Source organism: Crocuta crocuta, unplaced genomic scaffold (assembly GCF_008692635.1).
Source record: "Crocuta crocuta isolate KB4526 unplaced genomic scaffold, BGI_CrCroc_1.0 scaffold129, whole genome shotgun sequence".
In the NCBI taxonomy this organism is placed as follows: Eukaryota; Metazoa; Chordata; class Mammalia; order Carnivora; family Hyaenidae; genus Crocuta; species Crocuta crocuta.
In genome coordinates, this window is record NW_027551571.1 from 10,181,458 (window position 1) to 10,202,748 (window position 21,291).

Genomic DNA, 21,291 nt, shown 5'->3' on the forward strand with positions numbered 1-21,291 from the left:
GGGAGGCTGAAATGTAGGAGAGACCACACCTGTTACTTCCGTGTTCCGCTCCCTCCTTCCTTCCTCTTTCTCTTTTTCTTCCTTTCATAGTCTCAGCTGTTCTTCTACAACAGTGGGAATAGAAGCGCCAGTGCCCAGACTCTCGCTCCGTGGGTGTAAAGGCTGGCTGGTCTCTTGGGAGAGTTAGTTACCACTGGAGCCAAGTGTAAGGAGTGGCTTGTGGCTTTCCCAGCGTTTTCATGACAGACTGCAGCTCCCCTAGCAGGCAGGTTCAGTAATTTTTCTAGCAATTAGTCTCAGAAAGACATCTAGAGTCTGCTCCTCTAGTCCTTTCATTGACTGTGTAATCCTAATCTCTATAAAGCCCCTAATTCTTAAAGCTCTCTCTCTCTCTACATATATACACAGATAGAGAGAGACAGACAGACAGACAGACAGACAGACATCTTCTGCTAATAGGTAGAATATTTTCTGTAACCCACAACTGAATCTTGAATGATTTTTTTAATTAAAAATATATAAACCTGATTCAGAGAAATCAGCAACACTATTCTGTAGTAGAGACCATGGCTTAAATCCACTGTCATAATTAGCCTAAAGGTTTGCTGCAGGCCTTGGAGTAACTTTTCCAAGGAGGAGCTGAGTCTACAGAGTAGACGGACCCAACCAAAATCACCCAGGCAGCTCAGCCAGAAAGTGAGCAGAACAGATAGCCAGCGTGGTCTCAAACCAGTGCCGTCCAACACAGCAGCAGTCAGGAGCGTGGGGCTAGCACGTGCTCGACGTGCGGCCAGTCCAAACTGAGATGCTGTGATGTGCCATGCTGGATCTTAAAGGCTCAGTGCTAAAAATAACAAATAACATAAGCACATGTGCTTCACCTCAAGGAACAAGGACCAGAGCAGAATGCACCCTTTCTGCTGACAGGAATCAGCAGGAGCCAGACTGGCTGGGGGGGCCCTAAGCCTGACATTTCCCGTTTCTTCTCTCAATTTCAGCAATCAGGACAATGACACACATCTTCTCCTTAACAAGTGCTGGAGGGAGGGGGTGCTAAGGGTGGAAGGAAAGAGACTTAAGCTCTTTATCCAAACCTTCTCAAAGGACAAGGCAGGAGGTCCTGTGTAGTAAAAAACAGACTTCTCCCTCCAAGAGTAATAATGATGAGAGCTGGCTATGTGCCAGCACTTTACAAAGTGCTTCATACACGTACTGGGCATAAAAGCCAGAATGAAACACACACACACACACACACACACACACACACACACACACACACACACACACACACACACACACACACACACACACACACACACATACACACACACACAAATAGTTTTAGTGGCAGCATTACTAGAATTCTTTTCTTTCCTTAATCTCTATGAGGAGAGAGCAGTGGGGGTTCATTTATTCGCCGCTTTGGTACCACAGACAGCTGGTTCATCATGCCTGACTTAAGTCAATGAAGAAAAACATGCTGATTCCAGCTTCTGCACTGCAGAGGCCCCTCTTCGCTAGTAAGGCCACAACCACAGCCATGGAGCATGTGACGTCACACAGTGGCAAAGGGACCTCCAGCTCCTGTCCCGCATTATCGGGGTGCAGCCTTGGTCCACCGGTCAGTTTGTCATCATGCACGTAACCCACTAAGTCCGGCCTAAGCACACCTCTCTGGGCTACCGAAAGCTCTGGAGAGCACGTACACTCTGCTGCCTCCTTGCTTCTACGACTCCCCCCACCCCGCAACTGTGCACGGAGAGGAGAGGGCTCTGTGCCCCGCTACGAATGACACTGCGAAAACAGTTCTTCGCCAGGGGTAAATCGCAGAAGGAGTTTGAAGCATATATTCTCTCTTTTCATATAGGTGTATGAGATACAGATATATATGTAAAATATATAGTAAGCATCTTGATTTATTGTCTATATTTCTGAATTACTTAAAATTTACAGCTGGGAAAAAAAAAACCTGGAAACAAATGAGAAATCATTCACATACTCGGCAGCTACTGCATGACTTCTCGTTCGGTGTCGCACCCAACACCAGGCAAAGAGGAGATAAAAACGAGGAAGACACAGTGTGTGCTCTCAAGATGCTCAGAAACTAGGGAGGGAGGCAGAGATGCGGACACATCCCTGCGGTATAATCTCAGCCTCTAAAGCAGAGGTACGCACGTCTAAGGCACATGCGACGGGAAGGGAGAGCACACCTCCTCTGCCCGGAGGGAGGCACATTCACAGACGGCCTCACACAGAAGGTAGTATTTCAGCGGGAAAGAATGCAGGGCCCCCATGGAGGAAGAGATACTTTCAGGCAGGCTTATGCAAGAACGAGAGCATGAAATGGAACAGCACGGCAGACTGGAGGAGCCCTGATCAAGTCGGTGGAGGCGCAGACAGCGGAACACGAGGGAAGGAGCACATCGCCAAGAGGGAAGGACAGACAAGGACCTGGCGCGAGAACCCCGCCGACAAGGCCAGAGCACCCCCACCGCCAGCCTAACAGACGGGAAGCCACTGAGAGAGTTCACGCAAGGGGAGTGGCAAGCTCAGATCGGTGTTCTAGAAATGTCACTCCAGGCACAAGAAGCCAGCTAGGAGGTTGGTGCGTTAGTCCAAGCTTAAAATAATCAGGGACCGAATTAGGATTGTGATGCTAGGAATATATGAGGTTCCCATAAGGGCGTTTTTCCACCTGGATGTGTATATTAAATTTAAATGTTTGGGGCGCCTGGGTGGCTTAGTCGGTTAAGCGTCCGACTTTCGCTTAGGTCATGATCTCACGGTTCGTGGGTTCGAGCCCCGCGTCGGGCCCTGTGCTGACTGCCAGCTCAGAGCCTGGAGCCTGTTTCAGTCTGTGACTCCCTCTCTCTCTGACCCTCCCCTGCTCACGCTGTCTCTCTCTCTCTCTCCTAGAAATAAATAAAACATAAAAAAATTAAAAAAAAAAAAATTTAAATGTTTTTGTTTCTAATTCCTCTAAAAGTGAAAAGGGCCGGAGGTAAGTCAGAGAAGCAGAGAATTTCAAGGATGCGATTCCAACTTTCTAAGAATTAAAGTACATGGTCACCAAGCTTGGTCTTAGCGAAGAGCTGCGAGAAAGAACAGAACAGAAGAGAAGTCGGGAACCCAGACAAACGTTCATGGTTAGCTAAGCAAGGTTAGATGCAGTGGGGGGAAAAATGAACAACGCAAGTTACTGAGAAAGAATGGACAGAGGACCAGGTTCGCAGAGAGGAGTAAGAAAAATTAGGGGGTGGCTGGATGGCTCTGTCAGTCGAGTGTCTGACTTTGGTTCAGGTCTGCTCTCAGGGTTTGTGGGTTCAAGCATCACATCAAGCCCCGCACTGGGCTCAGTCAGCACTGACGGTGTGGAGCTTGCTTGGGATCGTTTCTCTCTCTCTCTCTGCCCTTCCCCCACCTGTGCTATGTCTCTCCCACATAAACTTAAAAAAGAAAACAAAGATCTAGATACACTTTTTCCCCTAAGAGTGACGTCTAGTAGGGGTCTTGTTTATAATATACAGGAAACAAGACAGTTGCATTTACTAAATGGGTTCTATGTGGCAGGTGCTGGGCAGGCGCTTCCTACGGTCATTCCTGGGTTTATAATAACACTGCAAAGTACGCCTGCAGAAGCCGGATGACGCAAAAGTCAAGTGCAGATGGGGTAAGCTGCGTGTGCTGCCCAGGCAACTGGCCTGGGGGTGCCTCCTCTTTGCCTGACCAGGTATGGCTATGAAAACAGGTGGCCCACTGGTCCTTCAGAGGGGAGTGACACACCTGTAACACTGCAGACACACACTGATGTATGTGAGATTATGTTTTCTCCTGTGATATAAAAGTACAATCTCATTGAAGATGGTTTGAAAAATTCAAAAGATTGGGGGGAGGGGGGAAGATAGATTCATTAAAAAATGAATACACATTAAGTGTACAGTTTGATAAATAATAACACAATCGTGCAATCAGCACTTAGACTAAGTAACAGGTCACCACCAGGATCCCAGATGCTGCTTTTGAGATCACTTCCAACCATCCCCGTGGCCGAGATAAATGCTATTCTGACTTCTGGTAGTACAAATTAGTTTTGCCTATTTCTATACTTCATAAGAATGGAATTATGTCTTTCGGTCTGATTTCTATCATTCAACATAAATTCATCCATATTCCTGCAAGTAGTTGAAGACTGTCCAATTCAGTGTTAGTGTCACTAACACTGTTAATGTAACAGTGTTCTATAGTGTGAACATAGCTGAACTTATGTATCCTTTTTTTCTATTGATGAGCATTTGGATACTCTCCAGTTTGCAGCTAATACCAATAGTGTTGCCCTGAACATGCTAATAATTATCTTCAGGTGAATATATACATTTCCGGAAATAAATCTAGTAGTGGGATTACTGAAACACAGAGTGTGCATATGTCCAGACTTGGTAAACAGTGTCAAACATGTTCTAAAAACGATTATAGCAACTGATCCTCTAACCAGCAATTACAACAGTGTGGTCACTCCACACCCATGCCAACAGGTAGTATTACATGTCTATTTCCTTTTAGCAGTACCAATGAGTGTATAAGAGTATCCCTTGGTGGTTTTAATTTGCATCTCTCTCATGGCTAATGAAGTTGAACAGCTTTTCATGTATTTATTGGCCATCTGACCATCTTTGGTGAAGTGTCTGTTCAGGTGTTTTGCCTTTCTTCTGTTGGTTATCTGCCTTTCCTACTCACTTCTGGCCCTTTATATATTCTGAACACACATCCTTATTACATGTATAAATTGTGAATATTTTCTCCTACTTGGCAGATTATCTTTTTATTGCTTTAATGTTGTCTTTTGATTAACAGAAGTTCTTTAATTTTAAATTACTCTAATTTATCATTTTTTCCACTTTATGATCAGTATTTTTTGTGTATTTAAGGACCTGTTGCCTACCCCAAGGTCACAAAGATGTCCTTCTATGTTTTTGTTGACCTGTAATATTTTTGCTGTAAGTAAAATCCTGTTGAGACAGTGTCCTACCCCCTCTCCTAAGCACCTGGAGCATGAGATGCATCCTTTTAATGCACCTACCAACAAATTTTGATAATTGGATTTTCTTATTGGTCTTCTCAACTAGACAGTAGCTTTTCAAGGGTAGAGATTACGTTTATTCACTACCATATCCTCAAAGTATGTGAAAATCCCTAACTTATAGTGTGTATCTATAGATACGTAGCAGTCTGCACTATTTAAACTATTACTGCACTATTTAAACGTTTGAGGTTACATTTTTCTCAAGCACACTATGTTGTGCCTATAGTAGCTAATGTTATTCAAATAACATTTCATGCCACATTTTCAAATCTTGTTCACCTTTAGAATCTTCTTAATTGAGAGGGTGTACCGAATGAATAAACTGTCACCAACTAATCCAAGTACAGAATTAAAAATACAAACAAGGTAAGAAATATGGCACTTGAACAGAATGCAACTTCACTCAGGAAAAACAAGTCAACTGAAAGATATCAAAAAATACAGGCTATAAAACAATTACTCCATTTCATGAAATGAACCTAAACTTTACTTTCTAGTTCATATGGATAGGCTATCTTAAGATAGGACCTTTAAGACATATGAAAATTAAAAGCTTGTGTCAGAAGATAAATGAAATTGACATGCTCAGAAATGTACAAGATAAAAGGATTTTTAGAGATTTCCCCGATGAGAATCACAAAAGAGAAAGTAAAATTAAAGGCTAATTTGGACCACAGAAGAAGCACTGAACTTTGGGACAGTCTACCAAGATTATACTGGAACTAGAGTAATTAATGAGGAAAATAGTTTTCATTCAACTACATATAATGAGGGGGCGGGGGAGAGCTCAGGCAAAATTTACTCCTGAAATGATTATTGCTGGCACTTTTTATATTCATAGTTGCACACTGCTAATTAATTTAGAATGTATAACAGCAGAAATAGATTAATCCCCCAAACCAAATCAACAACTCCCAGCATAAAATTTAACATGAAATCTCATTAATGTCAAGTATGTTACATAGCTCAAAGGTTACCTTACAAAGCACTAATAGCCTCTTTCAAGTTCTACAACAGACACTGTTACCAATCAGGCTCACGAGACCCGGAAGGGCTCCATATGTCAGGCTTGGCTTACAGAAACTGTTCTTGTAGATCAGGGACTATAATGAACAGTCTATGTGGGAGCTACTTTCTCTGGTGTCTGGTAACATAAGAGTTAATTTCTGAGAACTCTGTTTGCCTCCTATGAACTGAGTTGGTCGTACACATAAAATAGGTAAGGATAACAAAGAGTGCTCGAACTGAACTCAGCCACTGTCTCTTCACTTTCAACAGATCTTTAGGCGATCCAAAGCTCTTCCCTGCACCTAATGCTTCTAACAAATTTCACATTGAACCTAAAATATTAAGAATACAGTCTTTATTGGGGCGCCTGGGTGGCTTAGTCGGTTAAGCGTCCGACTTTCGCTTAGGTCATGATCTCGCGGTTCGTGGGTTCGAGCCCCGCGTCGGGCTCTGTGCTGACTGCCAGCTCAGAGCCTGGAGCCTATTTCAGAGTCTGTGATTCCCTCTCTCTCTGACCTTCCCCTGCTCACGCTGTCTCTCTCTCTCTCCTAGAAATAAATAAAACATTAAAAAAAAATTTAAAAAAAAAAAAAGAATACAGTCTTTATTATTACTGGTGATGCTACTTTTAGAAGTGTCTGAGGAAGGAAGGAAGGAAGGAAGGAAGGAAGGAAGGAAGGAAGGAAGGAAGGATCTGTCAGAAGCAGAAATAGAAACATATCCCCTGGAGCAAATCACTCTAAGGACTCACTCTATTTCAGTTCATCTGCTAAGTAACAGGCCAGGTTATAACTCAGATGTTTCACCTTTGCAAGTCATGAACTCCTATACTATCCTGATGAAAGCTACAAGTCCTTCCTCCAGAAAACAGAATGCACATATTATGCACACATATGAACATACACAGTCTCACACACACACACACACACACACACACACACTAAATACAGCACACTACTTCAGGGGCTTTGGGAATCAAACCCTTCTTGAAGAATACAGGTATGCGAAGTATATTTTTATTTTCTTTCACTATGCCAAATTTTTAAATCTCTTTTGATTAAATAGTTTGGAGTTCTAAATCCACCCACAAAATCAATTCACTTAACATATGCCTCTGGCAGGCTTACTATGTTTAAGAGCCAGGGCAGGGCAACAGGGTTACCACGATGACTAAGACACTGTCCCTGTTCTCAGGGAACTCATACATTAGGAAAGAAAGGCAAACAGGAAATTTGCTATTTCACCAATGAACTGAGAACTTATCAAACCGGACTCCATCTGACTATTCCTCCCCTTATAATAAAAGAATTTATCCCCTCCCATCATATCCACATCTTAACCTTCCTCATTTATTTTACTCACATACTGAACAAACATCTGGACATCAGATATAACAAGGACACTGCTCTCGATACAGAACACAGAGCAGTGGACAAAACAGAGCTCCTGGCACGCCGAGCTCCTCTTCTGTCCCAAGAGGAGAGAAGCAAAAGATCAATGTCAAGCATGTCAGAGAAGCGTCTCAGACAAATGACAGGATNCGAGGAGACTTCCAAGCAGACACCTGGAAGAAGGGAGGAGAGGTCACGGACTATGTGAGACCAGAGCACAGCGAGCGCAAGGGCCACAGGGAGAAGCTGCAGGGACTGTTTCAAGGACAGAAAGAAGGTCAGTATGACTGGAGTACAGTGAGCGAATCAGTGGCGGGGGGGGGCAGCGGGAAGGCAGGGAAGGAGAGAGGAGATCAAGTCAAACAGTGAGAAGGGAAGGCAGAGCATGGTGTCCTCGCAGGAGAGCATAAAAGCTTAATTTGCACTCTGAGGGATGTGGCATGATCACTCTGGCGGCCCTGTTGAGCACAGACTAGAGCAAGGAGAGGGGGGCAGGCAAACAGACCACCACCATAAAACTCCAGGCGAGGGGCGCCTGCGTGGCTCGGTCGGTTACGCGTCCGACTCTGGCTCAGGTTATGACGACAGATTTGGTGAGTTCGAGCCCCACACTGGGCTCTGTGCTGACAGCCCAGAGCCTGCTTCGGATTTTCTGTCTCCCTCTCTCTCTGCCCCTCCCCTGCTCATGGTCTCTCTCTCTCTCTCTGTGTCCCTCAAAAACAAACATTAAAAAAAAAAAACCCCAACAACACTAGGTGAGACACGGCTGTAACTGAGACGAGGGTGGTAGCAGTGGCGGCGGTAATATCTGGTCTAATTCCAAGCCCACTGGGAAAGCGGAGCGAACGGGCTTTCTTGACAAACCGCATGTGCCATGTAGGACACAAGGAGAAGAACTGAGGAGATGACAAGGTTTATGACCTAAATGACTAGAAAGACAGAGCTGCCATTTTTTTGACACAGGAAAAAGCACAGAACATCACCACCACTGGCTGGGGTGAAGGCAGGGACGTTAAAATCAGTGGTTCACTTTGAACACACTGAGCTGCGACGTGTGTACAAAAGGCGAGTACAGAGGCCAGACGCAGCCATGCACACGAGCCCGGAACTCAGAAGACGAGGGCTCAAGCTGCAGGTAGAGACTCATCCGCACCAAGGTGGTATTTAAAGTCATGACAACAGGTGCAATCCTCTAGGGGAGGAGTGCAGACGGAGAAGAGATTCAAGGCTGAGACCTGAGGCATCTAACATTTAGCGAGGGAAATGAGGAAGGGCCAGCAAACACGGAGGGAGTAGGAGGCCAATGAGGTATAAAGAAGACAAACAGACTGTCTCTGAAACAAGTACGTATCCAATGCTACTGATCGGTCAAATAAGGTAAAGACAGACTTGACCCATGAATTTAGGTGACCCAAACACAAGCTGTTCTGAGGAAACAACGAGGAGAAGGAGACTCATGGAGAGTCAGCAAAAGACAATGGGAAAGGGGCGCCTGGGGGGCTCAGTCGGTTGAACGTCCAACTTCAGCTCAGGTCATGATCTTGTGGTTCGTGGGTTCGAGCCCCGCGTCGGGCTCTGTGCTGACAGCCAGCTCAGAGCCTGGAGCCTGTTTCAGATTCTGTGTCTCCCTCTCTCTCTGACCCTCCCCTGCTCACGCTGTCTCTCTTTCTCTCTCTCAGAAATAAATAAAACATTAAAAAAAAAAAAAAAAAAGACAATGGGAGAAAAAGATGTGGCCACTGCTGTGTATAAGACACAGGAGTGTAGGGGAAGTCCTCCAGCATGGTACAGATGAGCCACTCCAGGGCTAAGTGATCATATCACAGGGCAGGATGAGTGGCGGTGCCCAGTGACGGGGCAGCTAACCTAAGCCTTTGTGAGGAATGCGAGCCCGGGGGGCAGGCGCTCCAGGCCAGTCGAAACGACAGGACTCACAGTCCGACACTTAACCGACTAGCCACTCAGGTGCCCCTGCATATATTAAATTAAAGCTTGTTTCTTTCCATATAATGTTATTTGTCATGGATAGCTGCCCTTCTCCTTATATACAAACCATTTATATAATGGCAGGTTAGTGGTCATTTGATGTATATACAGAAATTTATTTATCTTTTACTTTGTTTTTGAACATTTACATTGTGTTTGATTTTCCTCTCTTTTAGACTGAGCTGCAGTGAACATTTTCTGTTCACATTTTGCACAGTTATGCCTTGCTCTGGGATAAAGTGGTAGAAATGAGCTCCTGAGATAGAGAATTTCCTGTTTTCTTATCATGTTTCCTCCATAAGTTTAAGTGCTGATTGCTTTCCTTGCTAATGTGGTAGGTGAAAAGTGGTATTTCAGGGGTGTTTTAATTTGCATTTAATTGTCAGTGAATTTGAAATGTCCTCATATATTTGAGGGAATTTTCTCTTTTTTGGTGAATTGTCCGTTCCTGTCTTTTCCCCTTTTTTCATTTGGAGTTTTCTTCCTTTGTGCTTTACTTTTGTAGAGATTCAGATACATTGGCATAATTAGCCCCCTTTTTTTTGTGGTGTGCATTGTATATATTTCTTCCAGTTGATAGATTTTCTTTTGACTTTGTTGCTGGTGGAGTATGTCAGACAGAATTTTTTTATGTATTTATGGGGGGTCAAATCAAGCAATGTTTTCGTTTTTCTTTTTTAATTTTTTAATTTTTGCTTTTAAAAAGCAACAGCAGGGGCACCTGGGTGGCTCAATCGGTTAAGTGTCCGACTTCAGCTCAGGTCATGATCTCACGGTTCATGGATTCGAGCCCCGCATCGGGCTCTGTGCTGACAGCTCAGAGCCAGGAGCCTGTTTCAGATTCTGTGTCTCCCTCTCTCTCTGCCCCACCCCTACTTGCACTCTGTCTCTCTCTGTCTCCCAAAAGTGAATAAACATTAAAAAAAAAATTTTAACTGTTAAATTAATATATGTAGTACGAATCCATTTTAGTTTAAAAAATAATAATTCTTCAGGAGACAGACAACAGCTATCCAGAAAATCTGTTTATACTCAGAAAAAATCTGGAAGATATATATAAACTTAAAAATGTTAACTTCTAAGCAGTGGGCTGCATGATATGAGTACAAAGAACTAAGAAAGAGAAGTTATATATTAATGTACTGTCGATGTACTGTTTATATTTTATTTTTTAATGTTTATTTATTTATTTATTTATTTTTAATATTTTTTAAATTTATTTCTAGGAGAGAGAGAGAGAGAGAGAGAGACAGCGTGAGCAGGGGAGGGTCAGAGAGAGAGGGAGACACAGACTCCGAAACAGGCTCCAGGTTCTGAGCTGGCAGTCAGCACAGAGCCCGACGCGGGGCTCAAACCCACGAACTGTGAGATCATGACCTAAGCGGAAGTCGGACGCTCAACTGACTAAGCCACCCAGGCGCCCCAATGTTTATTTATTTTTAATAGAGACACAGAGCTTGAGCAGGGGAGGGGCAGAGAGAGAGACACACACACAGAATCCGAAGCAGGCTCCAGGCTCCAAGCTGTCAGCACAGAGCCGACGTGGGAATCAAACCCACGAACTGCGAAATCATGACCTGAGCTGAAGTTGGACACTTAACCGACTGAATCACCTAGGCACCTGTACTTCTTATTTTGTAAAGTAGAAAGACCAAAGTTACCACAAATTTCCATGTACTTCTTATCAAAAGTTAACAAACGTTATTAATATTTTATCATAGATGTTTTACATTTCTTTGTGTTTTTTACTTTCAGGAATAAAATATGCTAAATAGTGTCAATTATCTGCACCCATGCTTTCTCTTAAATGGATTGCTAAAATAAAAGGCTGTTATTTTTGTAATTAAAAAAGCCATTATGAATTCCAGTTAGGAAGGAGCAATGAACTCATGCTGCCACGTGCTCACAGTACTCCAAAATACTAAGGGTAATTAAAAACGAAAAGTAGAAAGGCACTCAAGTTCAATGGAATTCAACATTAGAGGGCTGAGAACTGAGATGCTGACAGTTGCTGCAAAATGCTCCTCTCTAGTGAATTGTGAATTGGAAGGATCCCCTGTAAGAGGATCAAACTCACTGCCAGGGACTATGCATTGATATAAAACTGCACGAATAAAGAGGCAGGGAGCTAAGACAGGGCCCAAATCCCTCACTGGCTCCAGGCCTGGATTCCTCATGTCCTCAACATTACAAGAAATAGGGGTTCCCAGGTCCAAAGGGATTAACAGGACATGGTTCTGGACTGAAGCACGAAGGGTACAGATTGAGGAAAAACACAAAACTATAGAATCCTCAGAGAAGGTCTAGGGAGAAAGAAAGTACACTAATGGAATGGCTCCACAATGAGCCTGGAAACCAAAATTCTAAAACACACCAGGGGTAAAAAAAAAAACAACAACAACAATAAAGAGATAATTGTAACAAAAATCCATTCCAGATGAAACTCTTTCTTTTAAAGCTTCAAATTATTAATGTCTTTGTGTATACCAAATATGAAATTTAAAATCCTCAGTCGGTTAAGCATCCAACTTCGGCTCAGGTCATGATCTCACGGTTTGTGAGTTTGAGCCCCATGTCGGGCTTTGTGCTGACAGCTCAGAGCCTGGAGCCTGCTTTGGATTCTGTGTCTCCCTCTCTCTCCTCCTCTGCCCCACTCACACTCTGTCTCTCTCTCTCTCTCTCAAAAATAAATAAACATTAAAAAAATTTTTTTAGTCCTTTATGAAGGAATAAGCTATCATGAAACATAAAAGAAAACAAAATAAATACCATCCCACTGAACTAATTTTTGTGTATAGTAAAAAGCTCTAAATTCACCTTTTGTATGTGGATATTCCTCAATCCTATAGTTATTTCACACAAAAAGTAGCTTGTTATTCCTTCCTTATCAATAAACGCAGGAAGAAAACTATAAAACTCTTAGGAAAAAAGCATAGGGGTAAATCCCCACACTCTGGAGTTATGTATCCATTTCTTAGATACAATACCACAAGCACAAGCAATAAAAGAATATTGGCAAGCTGGACTTCAGCCACATTACACATTTCAGCACTTCAAAAGCTACCATTATGAAAATAAAGGCAAGTCACACACAGAGAGAAAAATATTTTCAAATCACGTACTCAAGAAAGGACTTATAGCCAGAATTTAAAACAAAACAACAAAACTCTTACAACTCGATAAGCAGTTGCACAAACAAAAAAGATGCTCATTATCATTAGTTATTTGGGAAAAGCAGACCAAAATGATAATGAGATAACCACACACATCCCAAAGAATGGCTTTCGTCAAAAGGCCAGGTAATAACAAGTGTTCATGAGAACAAGACACTGGAATCTTAACACTTCCTGGTGGGAAAGGAAAGTGCTGCAGCCACTTTGGGAAGTAACTGTAAGTTTCTTCAAATGCTGAACACATATATACACGCAATGCAGCAGTTTCACTGCTACACACCTCCATGAGAAATCAAAACGTATTTCCGTATTTCCATATTTTCCAGCAAAAAAGTAGAAACAACCCACGTGTCTATCACCCGATGAATGGAAGAAGAAATGGTTGTCTACGATACTGAAAGACAACCACGCTTTTGCTTACTTTTAGATATTTCTAAACAGTCCTTTTATAAACTTGAAATCGCTCTATGCTTAGCCCGTGCCACAGTTATAAACATTAATTAGTCTAGTTGTATAAATCTATAGCCACTTAAAACGTTCATAACAAGTTTTCCCACAGTGAAAATGATTTTTTAATGGAAACCTTATATATAATCCATTTCCAAATCTAATTAGATTTATCTGGGGGAAAACACCATTGGCTAAGTGATAGAACTAATACTAGCTAAAAACAAACGTTAATCTACTCTAAATGGTGGAATACTGCTATATCTAAAAGGCATAATAACCAACATTAATAAGTAACTGGAAAATTGTAATTTTGGTAGTTATTCACAAAATATGCATTCCGTTCTATTTATACACTAATATCTTGTTCATGGGGACAATAGCCAATATCTTCAAACTTGTAGGCTCCACTTGAACTAATGCAAATGCTACTGCATAGCAATTACATCTTCACTTTGCTTGGATATATAAATAAAAATTATTATTTTCACAACTGAGTAATGAAAGTCTTGAGCATTAAGCAGATTACACATAAAGTCAGCTCTCATTTATGAGTTAGTGTGGTTATTATATCTACTGTTAATGTGTAATGCACAGTGTCTTACAGCTGAGCACTGTATTTTAATCTAATAATAGTAGCTATAATATTCTGAAATGTGCTTCATGAATCAAAGCCACAATGTGTTCATTGAGGGTTTAGATTTGCACTTCATGAGATCTAGGTTTCCTGCAACTTGCTGTAAAAGGACACACGAAGAGAAGAAAGTTTTTAAGGAGAAAGAAAGAAGGAGAGAGAGAGAGATTTAAAAAAAGAATCACTTCGGAGGAACTCCTTTTCCTTGCTAAGTAGAACGTGAAAGGGACCACTGGTGGCCTCCTTCATTGACTAAGGAGACAAATGGAGCAGTATGTGCTCACTTGCGGTGACACAGCATGTTCTTCTCCAAAGAAGCCACTAAAGGGCCAAGTTGACACTTCCTAATTCACTGAAGAAGCAGAAAATAGGAAACCCAAAGTCACAAAGGCTTTTCATGGATTTTATAAAGAAGGATGGGGATTCAGAATAAGCTCACAGAGCTGAACTCAGCAGAAACACTGCAATTCTATGCTGAACAGAGAAATAATACACCCCATACACTGGCCAAGACATAACAGATCTCAACAGCCACCACAGCACATATGCATGAGTTAAATGGGACATTCCTTTTATTTTAAGCTAAAATCTACCTTCTAATTAATTTTTACCACAGAATAATCTTTTTGCAGGGGGAGTCTCCAAGCGCGCTTTATCAGGCCTTTCCTAGGCATTCACTAAGTGACAACCACGCTACGGAGGGTGCAAAGATAAACGGCATACTTCCAGTTACCACGTAATAGCAAAGCGCACCACGCAAGTGCTGACCCGATGATGTGATGATGCATGGGGGACAGAGAGGGAAGGGTGATTAGAGAACTCCAGGAAGACTTTGTGAAGGAAACGATACTTCAGAAGAGATCAAAGGTAAGAAAGAAGACAAGAGCACAAGGCCAGAAGGGCAACAGCGGCAGGCAGAAACCCCTAAGTAACACCCGAGGTGCGACAGAGCGACTCCAGAGGACGATGGCGAGGTCAGCAGGACTGAGCCCGGCACAGGTTTGGGAGGCGTGGAAAGAGACGAGGTGAGAGAGACAGACAGGAAGACGGGAGACGTGGCTGACCCACTGGAGAAGGACCAGACGTTCAAAAGGTACAAAACTGGGGATAGAGAAGATCTCACTGAAGGTAGGTCTTCGACTGGACTTTGAAAGATGGTACAATCAGCCAACTTCCTCCTAATACACAGGAAATGAAGGGACTGCCAGTCCAAGGTGCTCTGACTCCCAGAGAGAAAACACCACAGACTGTAATGTGCTCTCATATCCAGTGACAACCAACAGCAATCAGCACGACTACAAGTCAAAACACACCAAAGTACGAAACGTATCAGCAACACTCCAGGCCCCTAGAAAACGCGACGGCTTCCATGCGGATGGGGTGCAACTACAACAGCAAAGCCCACTGTCTGCAGGGTTGACAGTGGAACACAGTCCTCCACTCGGTGTCTCAGCTTCTCCGACTGTGACATCAAATCTGGTAGCCAGTAGCCTCATGTGGCTATTTAAATTTAACTCAATTGAAATGAAATAAAATGTAAAATTTGATTCCTTAGGTGTACTAGCAACATTTCAAGTTCCCCACAGCACATGTGACAAGTGGCGACCATACTGGACAATGAGGGTACGGAATGTCTCCTCACTGTGGAAACATCTATTGGTGGGTGGTGTCCTGAAGTCACCATTCCAGGAAGGAGAGGAGAAAACTCCCAAAGGACAAAAAGGTCATATTACAAGCAACTCTTGAGATGCTCAGGTCACTCAGCACTGAACTAGGGTTACACAGGTACATTCAGTATTTGTGTCAAATTGAATTTTAATAGAAAGGAAAGAATTACAGAAATGGCATAGTCCTACACATTCCACTAGGTGCAAAAGCTAAGTATCTTCGCAGTAACTCCATCAATACATTCTGCAGCTGAAGCTTTGTGTCCGTCGTTTACAAGTGGCTACGCTCTATCTAACTGCAAAGGAGTTTGGCAAAAAAGATTAGGTGCAGTTCACTTACCACAATAGATGTCTTATAAAATAGGTATTAGAAAAACTATTGACATTTCACATTTTGAAAGTGAAGCTTAGAGCCGCCTGGGTGGCTCAGTCAGTTAAACGGCCACCTTTGGCTTAGGTCATGATCTCGCAGTTCATGAGTTCGAGCCCTGCATTGGGATCTGTGCTGACAGCTGAGAGCCTGAAGCCTGCTTCATATTCTGTGTCTCTGTCTCTCTCTCTGCCCCTCCCCACCCAAGAATAAATAAACACTAAAAAAAAAAGTGAAGCTTACCACTTAAAGGAATCATGTGGAAAATCAATCTATAAAGATAATTACCGGCTCTTAACTGACCTAATTAGAATATCAAAAACTGGGCTACTTTCTTCAATCTAAAAAAAAATGCCAATTTTATGTTTTTAGAAGTAGGCCTGGAGAATGAAGTGAAGGCAACACTGACCAAGAGAAAAGCGGTATCAGAGGTAAGTACTTCTTCCTTTCTCTCGCAGGATGAACTATCCTAAGGCCTGTACATGCTTAAGTCGTTCAGACATTTTATTCACAAGAATCTAAATGAGGCAAGAAAAAAGGAGAAAAATTCTATAGAAATCAGGCAAGAGAACTGAACAGACACCTCATGAAAGAAGATCTCTCCAGAGCCAATTCCATCTCATTAGTAATGAAAAAAAACAAACCAAGATCACAAATAGATATCCCTAAATACTTAAGAGAATAGTTAAATTTTTTAGAAAGCTAACAATGCCAAATAGCTAGATTTGAATAAATGGCAAACCCAAACACTGCTATCGAAAGTGCAGTCGGGGGCACCTGGGTGGCTCAGTCGGTTAAGCATCAGACTCTTGATTTCAACTCCAGTCATGCTCTTGCGTCGTTGAGTTCAAACCCTACATCAGGCCCCACGCTGACAGTGAGGAGCTAGCTTGGGATTCTCTCTCTCCCCCTTTCTCTGCCCCTCCCCTGCACGCTCTCTATCTCTCAAAATAAATAAGATAAAATAAACTTGAAAATAAAAAGAAAAAAACAAATTTTTAAAACAGTGCAATTGGTAAAACTTCTTTGGAAAAATCATTTGGGATTATCGACAGAGGCTAAATGTATAGAGACCTGCTAACATACACTTCCAGGCCTACGTAGGCAGATGCCAGACAGAAAGGTATGCACATGTGTACCAGCAACATGTACAAAATGATAATGCAGCTTCACCTGTAGTAGTCAGAATTAAAAAGACACCGACACCAATCAACATTATGATGGATAAACCGTAAAACATGCACATCACGATTGACTTCCTCACAGCAGTTATCGGTGAATAAACTACACACATGTAAGAAGATGAATCTCACCAAAAATATGGAGCATACCCATTTCTATTAAGTACAAAAGTAGGTCACATCGTATTGGGAGGGGTGTGATGGGTAGTAAACTTCTTTAAGACAAGAACAGGGGCGCCTGGGTGGCTTAGTCGGTTAGGCGTCCGACTTTCGCTTGGGTCATGATCTCGCGGNTGTGGTGTGACAACAGTGGTGATTTCCGGAACGAGAAAGAACGGCTAGAAACTAAGTTGGGAGAGGGTGTTGGGGAACTTGTGGAAAGCTGGTCATATTAATTTCTTTATCTGATGGTTTCATGGCTACTTCTTTGTGATAATTTATTGAGTTGGACATTTTTGTGTACCTTAAAAAAAATATATATGAATGTTGTACTTCACACACAAAGTTTAAACGAAAACCAGTCTACACACACACACACACACACACACACACACACACAAAGCCAGGCGACTCCCATTTCACTCCATTCATGGTGACCTTTCCAACTCCTCCCTCGAAGATGGACTTACCTCGTGTAGCGCTTTACTAATTAATGGTGAAACACTGATACCCTCTCCTCCTTCTGGATGGATCTGGAAATTCACTTTTTGATAAAGAATCTGAAAAGAGAACATGACATACTCTAAAGGAACTATTTTTATATTTTTTATTTTTTTTTTAATGTTTATTTATTTTGGAGAAAAGAGAAAGAGATAGTGCGCAAGCAGGGGAGGGGCAGAGAGAGAGAGGGAGACACAGAATCAGACAGAAGCAGGCTCCAGACTCTGAGCTGTTAGCACAGAGCACGATGGGGGGCTCGAAGTCATCGAGGTCAAGACCAGGACCTGAGCTGAAGATGAACATTTAACTGACTGAGCCACCCGGGGGCCCCTAAAGGAACTGTGTTTTTAAATTTGCCTCGCTTCACAACGCAGACTGGAAATTTTATAAGTATTCTTTTGAGGAAAAAAAATTGCTACTTCATAATGAACAGTTTTTGGTAACAGGCTTACTTCAGGACTTCCTGAATGGCTTCCCAATTTCAGAAGTGGTCACCAATGTTGAAAAACCTGGTGTACAATGCATTGAATGATAAGGATACGAAAAAGAGAATTCCAAAATCTCTTCCTATATTCTTATATCCTCTATTTATTTCTCCTATATTTTTGGCAACAAGAGCATCACCCATCCTTAGGCAGATCTACCTGTGAATTCTGGGAGATTGAGCATCTCCCCAACTAAAAGTGTCCTTTGCCATTGCCAAAGGACTTCCAAGGGATGGTGTCACCACTGGTTTTTAACATGTTTTCCATGACCATTTCTCATGTTTTATTCTTTTTTTATTTTTATTTATTTTTATTTTATTTTATTTTTTTATTTATTTCTAGGAGAGAGAGNCTAAGCCACCCAGGCGCCCCTCTCATGTTTTATTCTTGACAACACTAACTTCTCTCATTATATCCAATCATTTACCTCTGAATATTACTTCCCACTTTTCTCATACTTGCCTTGTGCCCTTTCTTTCTTACTATAATAAGCCAACAACACTACTTTATATCTGAGTATCTTCAAATCCCTTTTCATAAGAGTGACAAGTTATTTTTCTTCCATAAATTAAAATTCTCATAATATTTTAAAAAACAATCACAAATCCCAGATCCACACACCCAACAAATCATATCTGATACAGTTTGGGATTTACTTTGCTGGACCACTTACTTCTGTCTGCAGAGAGCTGCTCGCCGCCAGAAGAAGTTCAATGCTGCCAGGAGGGCAATGTGTTAGAGCAAAAGCCATGAGCTCCTGACGCGTGGCCAAGTCCTGGTAACTTTCTGATTGTCCTAACTGGCTACAAACATCCCAACTCTTAGAATAACCTGCAAAACGAGCAAGAGAAAACAAACTGATTTTCACAAGAAGAAAAATTTCCAGTCTAACATGAGAAATTCAGTGGCTTTCTGCTCAGGTCTTGTGTTACCAAAGTACAATCTTGGTCCTTGGAGATGTGTAACTTTTCTAATAAGCAGTTAGAAACACATATGGATCTAAAGTAGAAAAGAAATACTGGGCTGGCTTATTATCCAGAAAGGGTAGCAATATTCCACGTGTTTTTCTGATAAACTCCACTTCATTTTAGAATACCTGACAATGACTACAAATAATCTACTTAGCTTTGACACTGAGTAAAAAGCTAAGTCAGATATCTGAATTCAGAAGACTTGAGGGGACAGTCTGCTATTTAGCACTTGTGGGAGCCTGAGAGAGACCAGGTGTCACAGCTCCTGTACTACCACAAAGGGACAATAATAGTGACTTCCTCATTGAGTTGTTGAAGGATTAAATAACATTTATATTTAAAAGCACTCTGTAGGGGTGCCGGGGTGGCTTAGTCGGTTACGCGTCCGACTTTCGCTTAGGTCATGATCTCGCGGTTCGTGGGTTCAAGCCCCGCATCGGGCTCTGTGCTGACTGCCGGCTCAGAGCCTGGAGCCTGTTTCAGTCTGTGACTCCCTCTCTCTCTGACCCTCCCCTGCTCGCGCTGTCTCTCTCTCTCTCCTAGAAATAAATAAAACATTAAAAAAAAAAATTTAATAAAAAAAAAATAAAAGCACTCTGTAAACTTGCCAAGTGTGAGAAAAGAAAAACTATTATAGGCAGCTACACAGACTCATTCACTTTACAGAAGACAGAGATCCAAGGACAGAGCAAGGCACACCATCAGTTGTGGCTCTAAGCAGAGATCTTTTTCCTACACAATTTTATACTCCAGATTCTTAAAATACAGTTTTATTTGTAGTTGAAGGAGTTCTAGTTTGAAAGAGTTTGTTTTTATCTAAGTACTAAGATCTAGATTGAAAGGGTTTTTATTTTATTTTTTTTTTAAGGTACAAAGGACTTGGTCCAGAGTAATTTCTCTAAATATATAAAGTAAAAATCCAGGTACTACGCCTTATGGGAATAAAATTCTTTAACAAAGATCTCTAAATAATTTTAGAGTAATACATATTTTTGTTTCAGAAAACCATAATTATTCTGAACTTAATGTTACAAAGTCAATACTGGCTTAATAATGGTTAACGTTAATATTGGTTAGTTTTATGGAATGTAGATCTTTTATGAAACTCATTTCCTAATGCTGAGGTTACAAAGCACTGAGTTTTTCTCCCAGACTTTTAAACATTTTCATAGATGACCTGAAAAAGATTCTCTCCTTGACCAAATGTTAGGCTCTGTCAAACATGAAGCCTCTTCACAACTAGGCCTATACCTTGGCCTGGCTGAGCCAGTTTCAGCCAAACTGACTCCAGTTTCAGCAAAAATTCTGCAAAACAGTCAGTTTAAATTTTTTTTTAATGTTTTATTTCTAGGAGAGAGAGAGAGAGAGAGAGATGGCGTGAGCAGGGGAGGGTCAGAGAGAGAGGGAGACACAGAATCTGAAACAGGCTCCAGGCTCTGAGCTGGCAGTCAGCACAGAGCCCGATGCGGGACTCGAACCCACGAACCGCGAGATCATGACCTAAGCAAAAGTCGGACGCTTAACCGACTAAGCCACCCAGGTGCCCCCAAAACAGTCAGTTTAGAGAGAATCTCCCACCCAACAACTGATCGTTGTTGATACGCGAGTAAATTCCTCATCCCTCACCCTTGATATCTGATCACCTTGGCCTGCCTTCAGCAAGGATCCTGTTAAGTCAGGTCAGCAAGAATTCCACTAACCTTGGGGCGCCTGGGTGGCTTAGTCGGTTAAGCGTCCGACTTTCGCTTAGGTCATGATCTCGCGGTTTGTGGGTTCGAGCCCCGCGTCGGGCTCTGTGCTGACTGCCGGCTCAGAGCCTGGAGCCTGTTTCAGTCTGTGACTCCCTCTCTCTCTGACCCTCTCCTGCTCATGCTGTCTCTCTCTCTCAGAAATAAATTTTTAAAAAAAAATTTAAAAATTTAAAGTGAGAAATGACAGAGTAATATTTTTCTGGAACAGTATACATGAAGTGCAAAATTCTTCAGTGCATGGCTCTGTGAGTTATGATGAGGTGAAGCACTACATTTGTAACCACTCACTCTGAAAGCAAAGACACAAGGTAAAGTATGCTTGAGCTTTCATATATTCACAGATAGCTACAGGAAGCAGATCATTTAGGAGAGAGTCTATGATCAGACAACATCACTTCCTACCCCATGGGGGAATATGTTCTTTCAGAGTGAAATTATTCCAGAAAAAAAAAAAAATCTGATCCTCCAGAGACTGGAACTTAAATAT

At 42.1% G+C, this 21,291-nt stretch overlaps 1 protein-coding gene across 1 annotated transcript in view; it reads right to left on the reverse strand.

Moving 5' to 3' along the window:
• The window catches only part of NBAS (NBAS subunit of NRZ tethering complex), a 334,140-nt gene that overhangs the window by 136,192 nt on the left and 176,657 nt on the right, over positions 1-21,291 (reverse strand). The window contains exons 34-35 of the mRNA XM_077750930.1: positions 18,756-18,913; positions 17,567-17,656 (exon numbers count right to left, since the gene is read on the reverse strand). Coding sequence (XP_077607056.1) covers positions 17,567-17,656; positions 18,756-18,913 — 248 coding nt within the window. The remainder of the gene's footprint in view (positions 1-17,566; positions 17,657-18,755; positions 18,914-21,291) is intronic.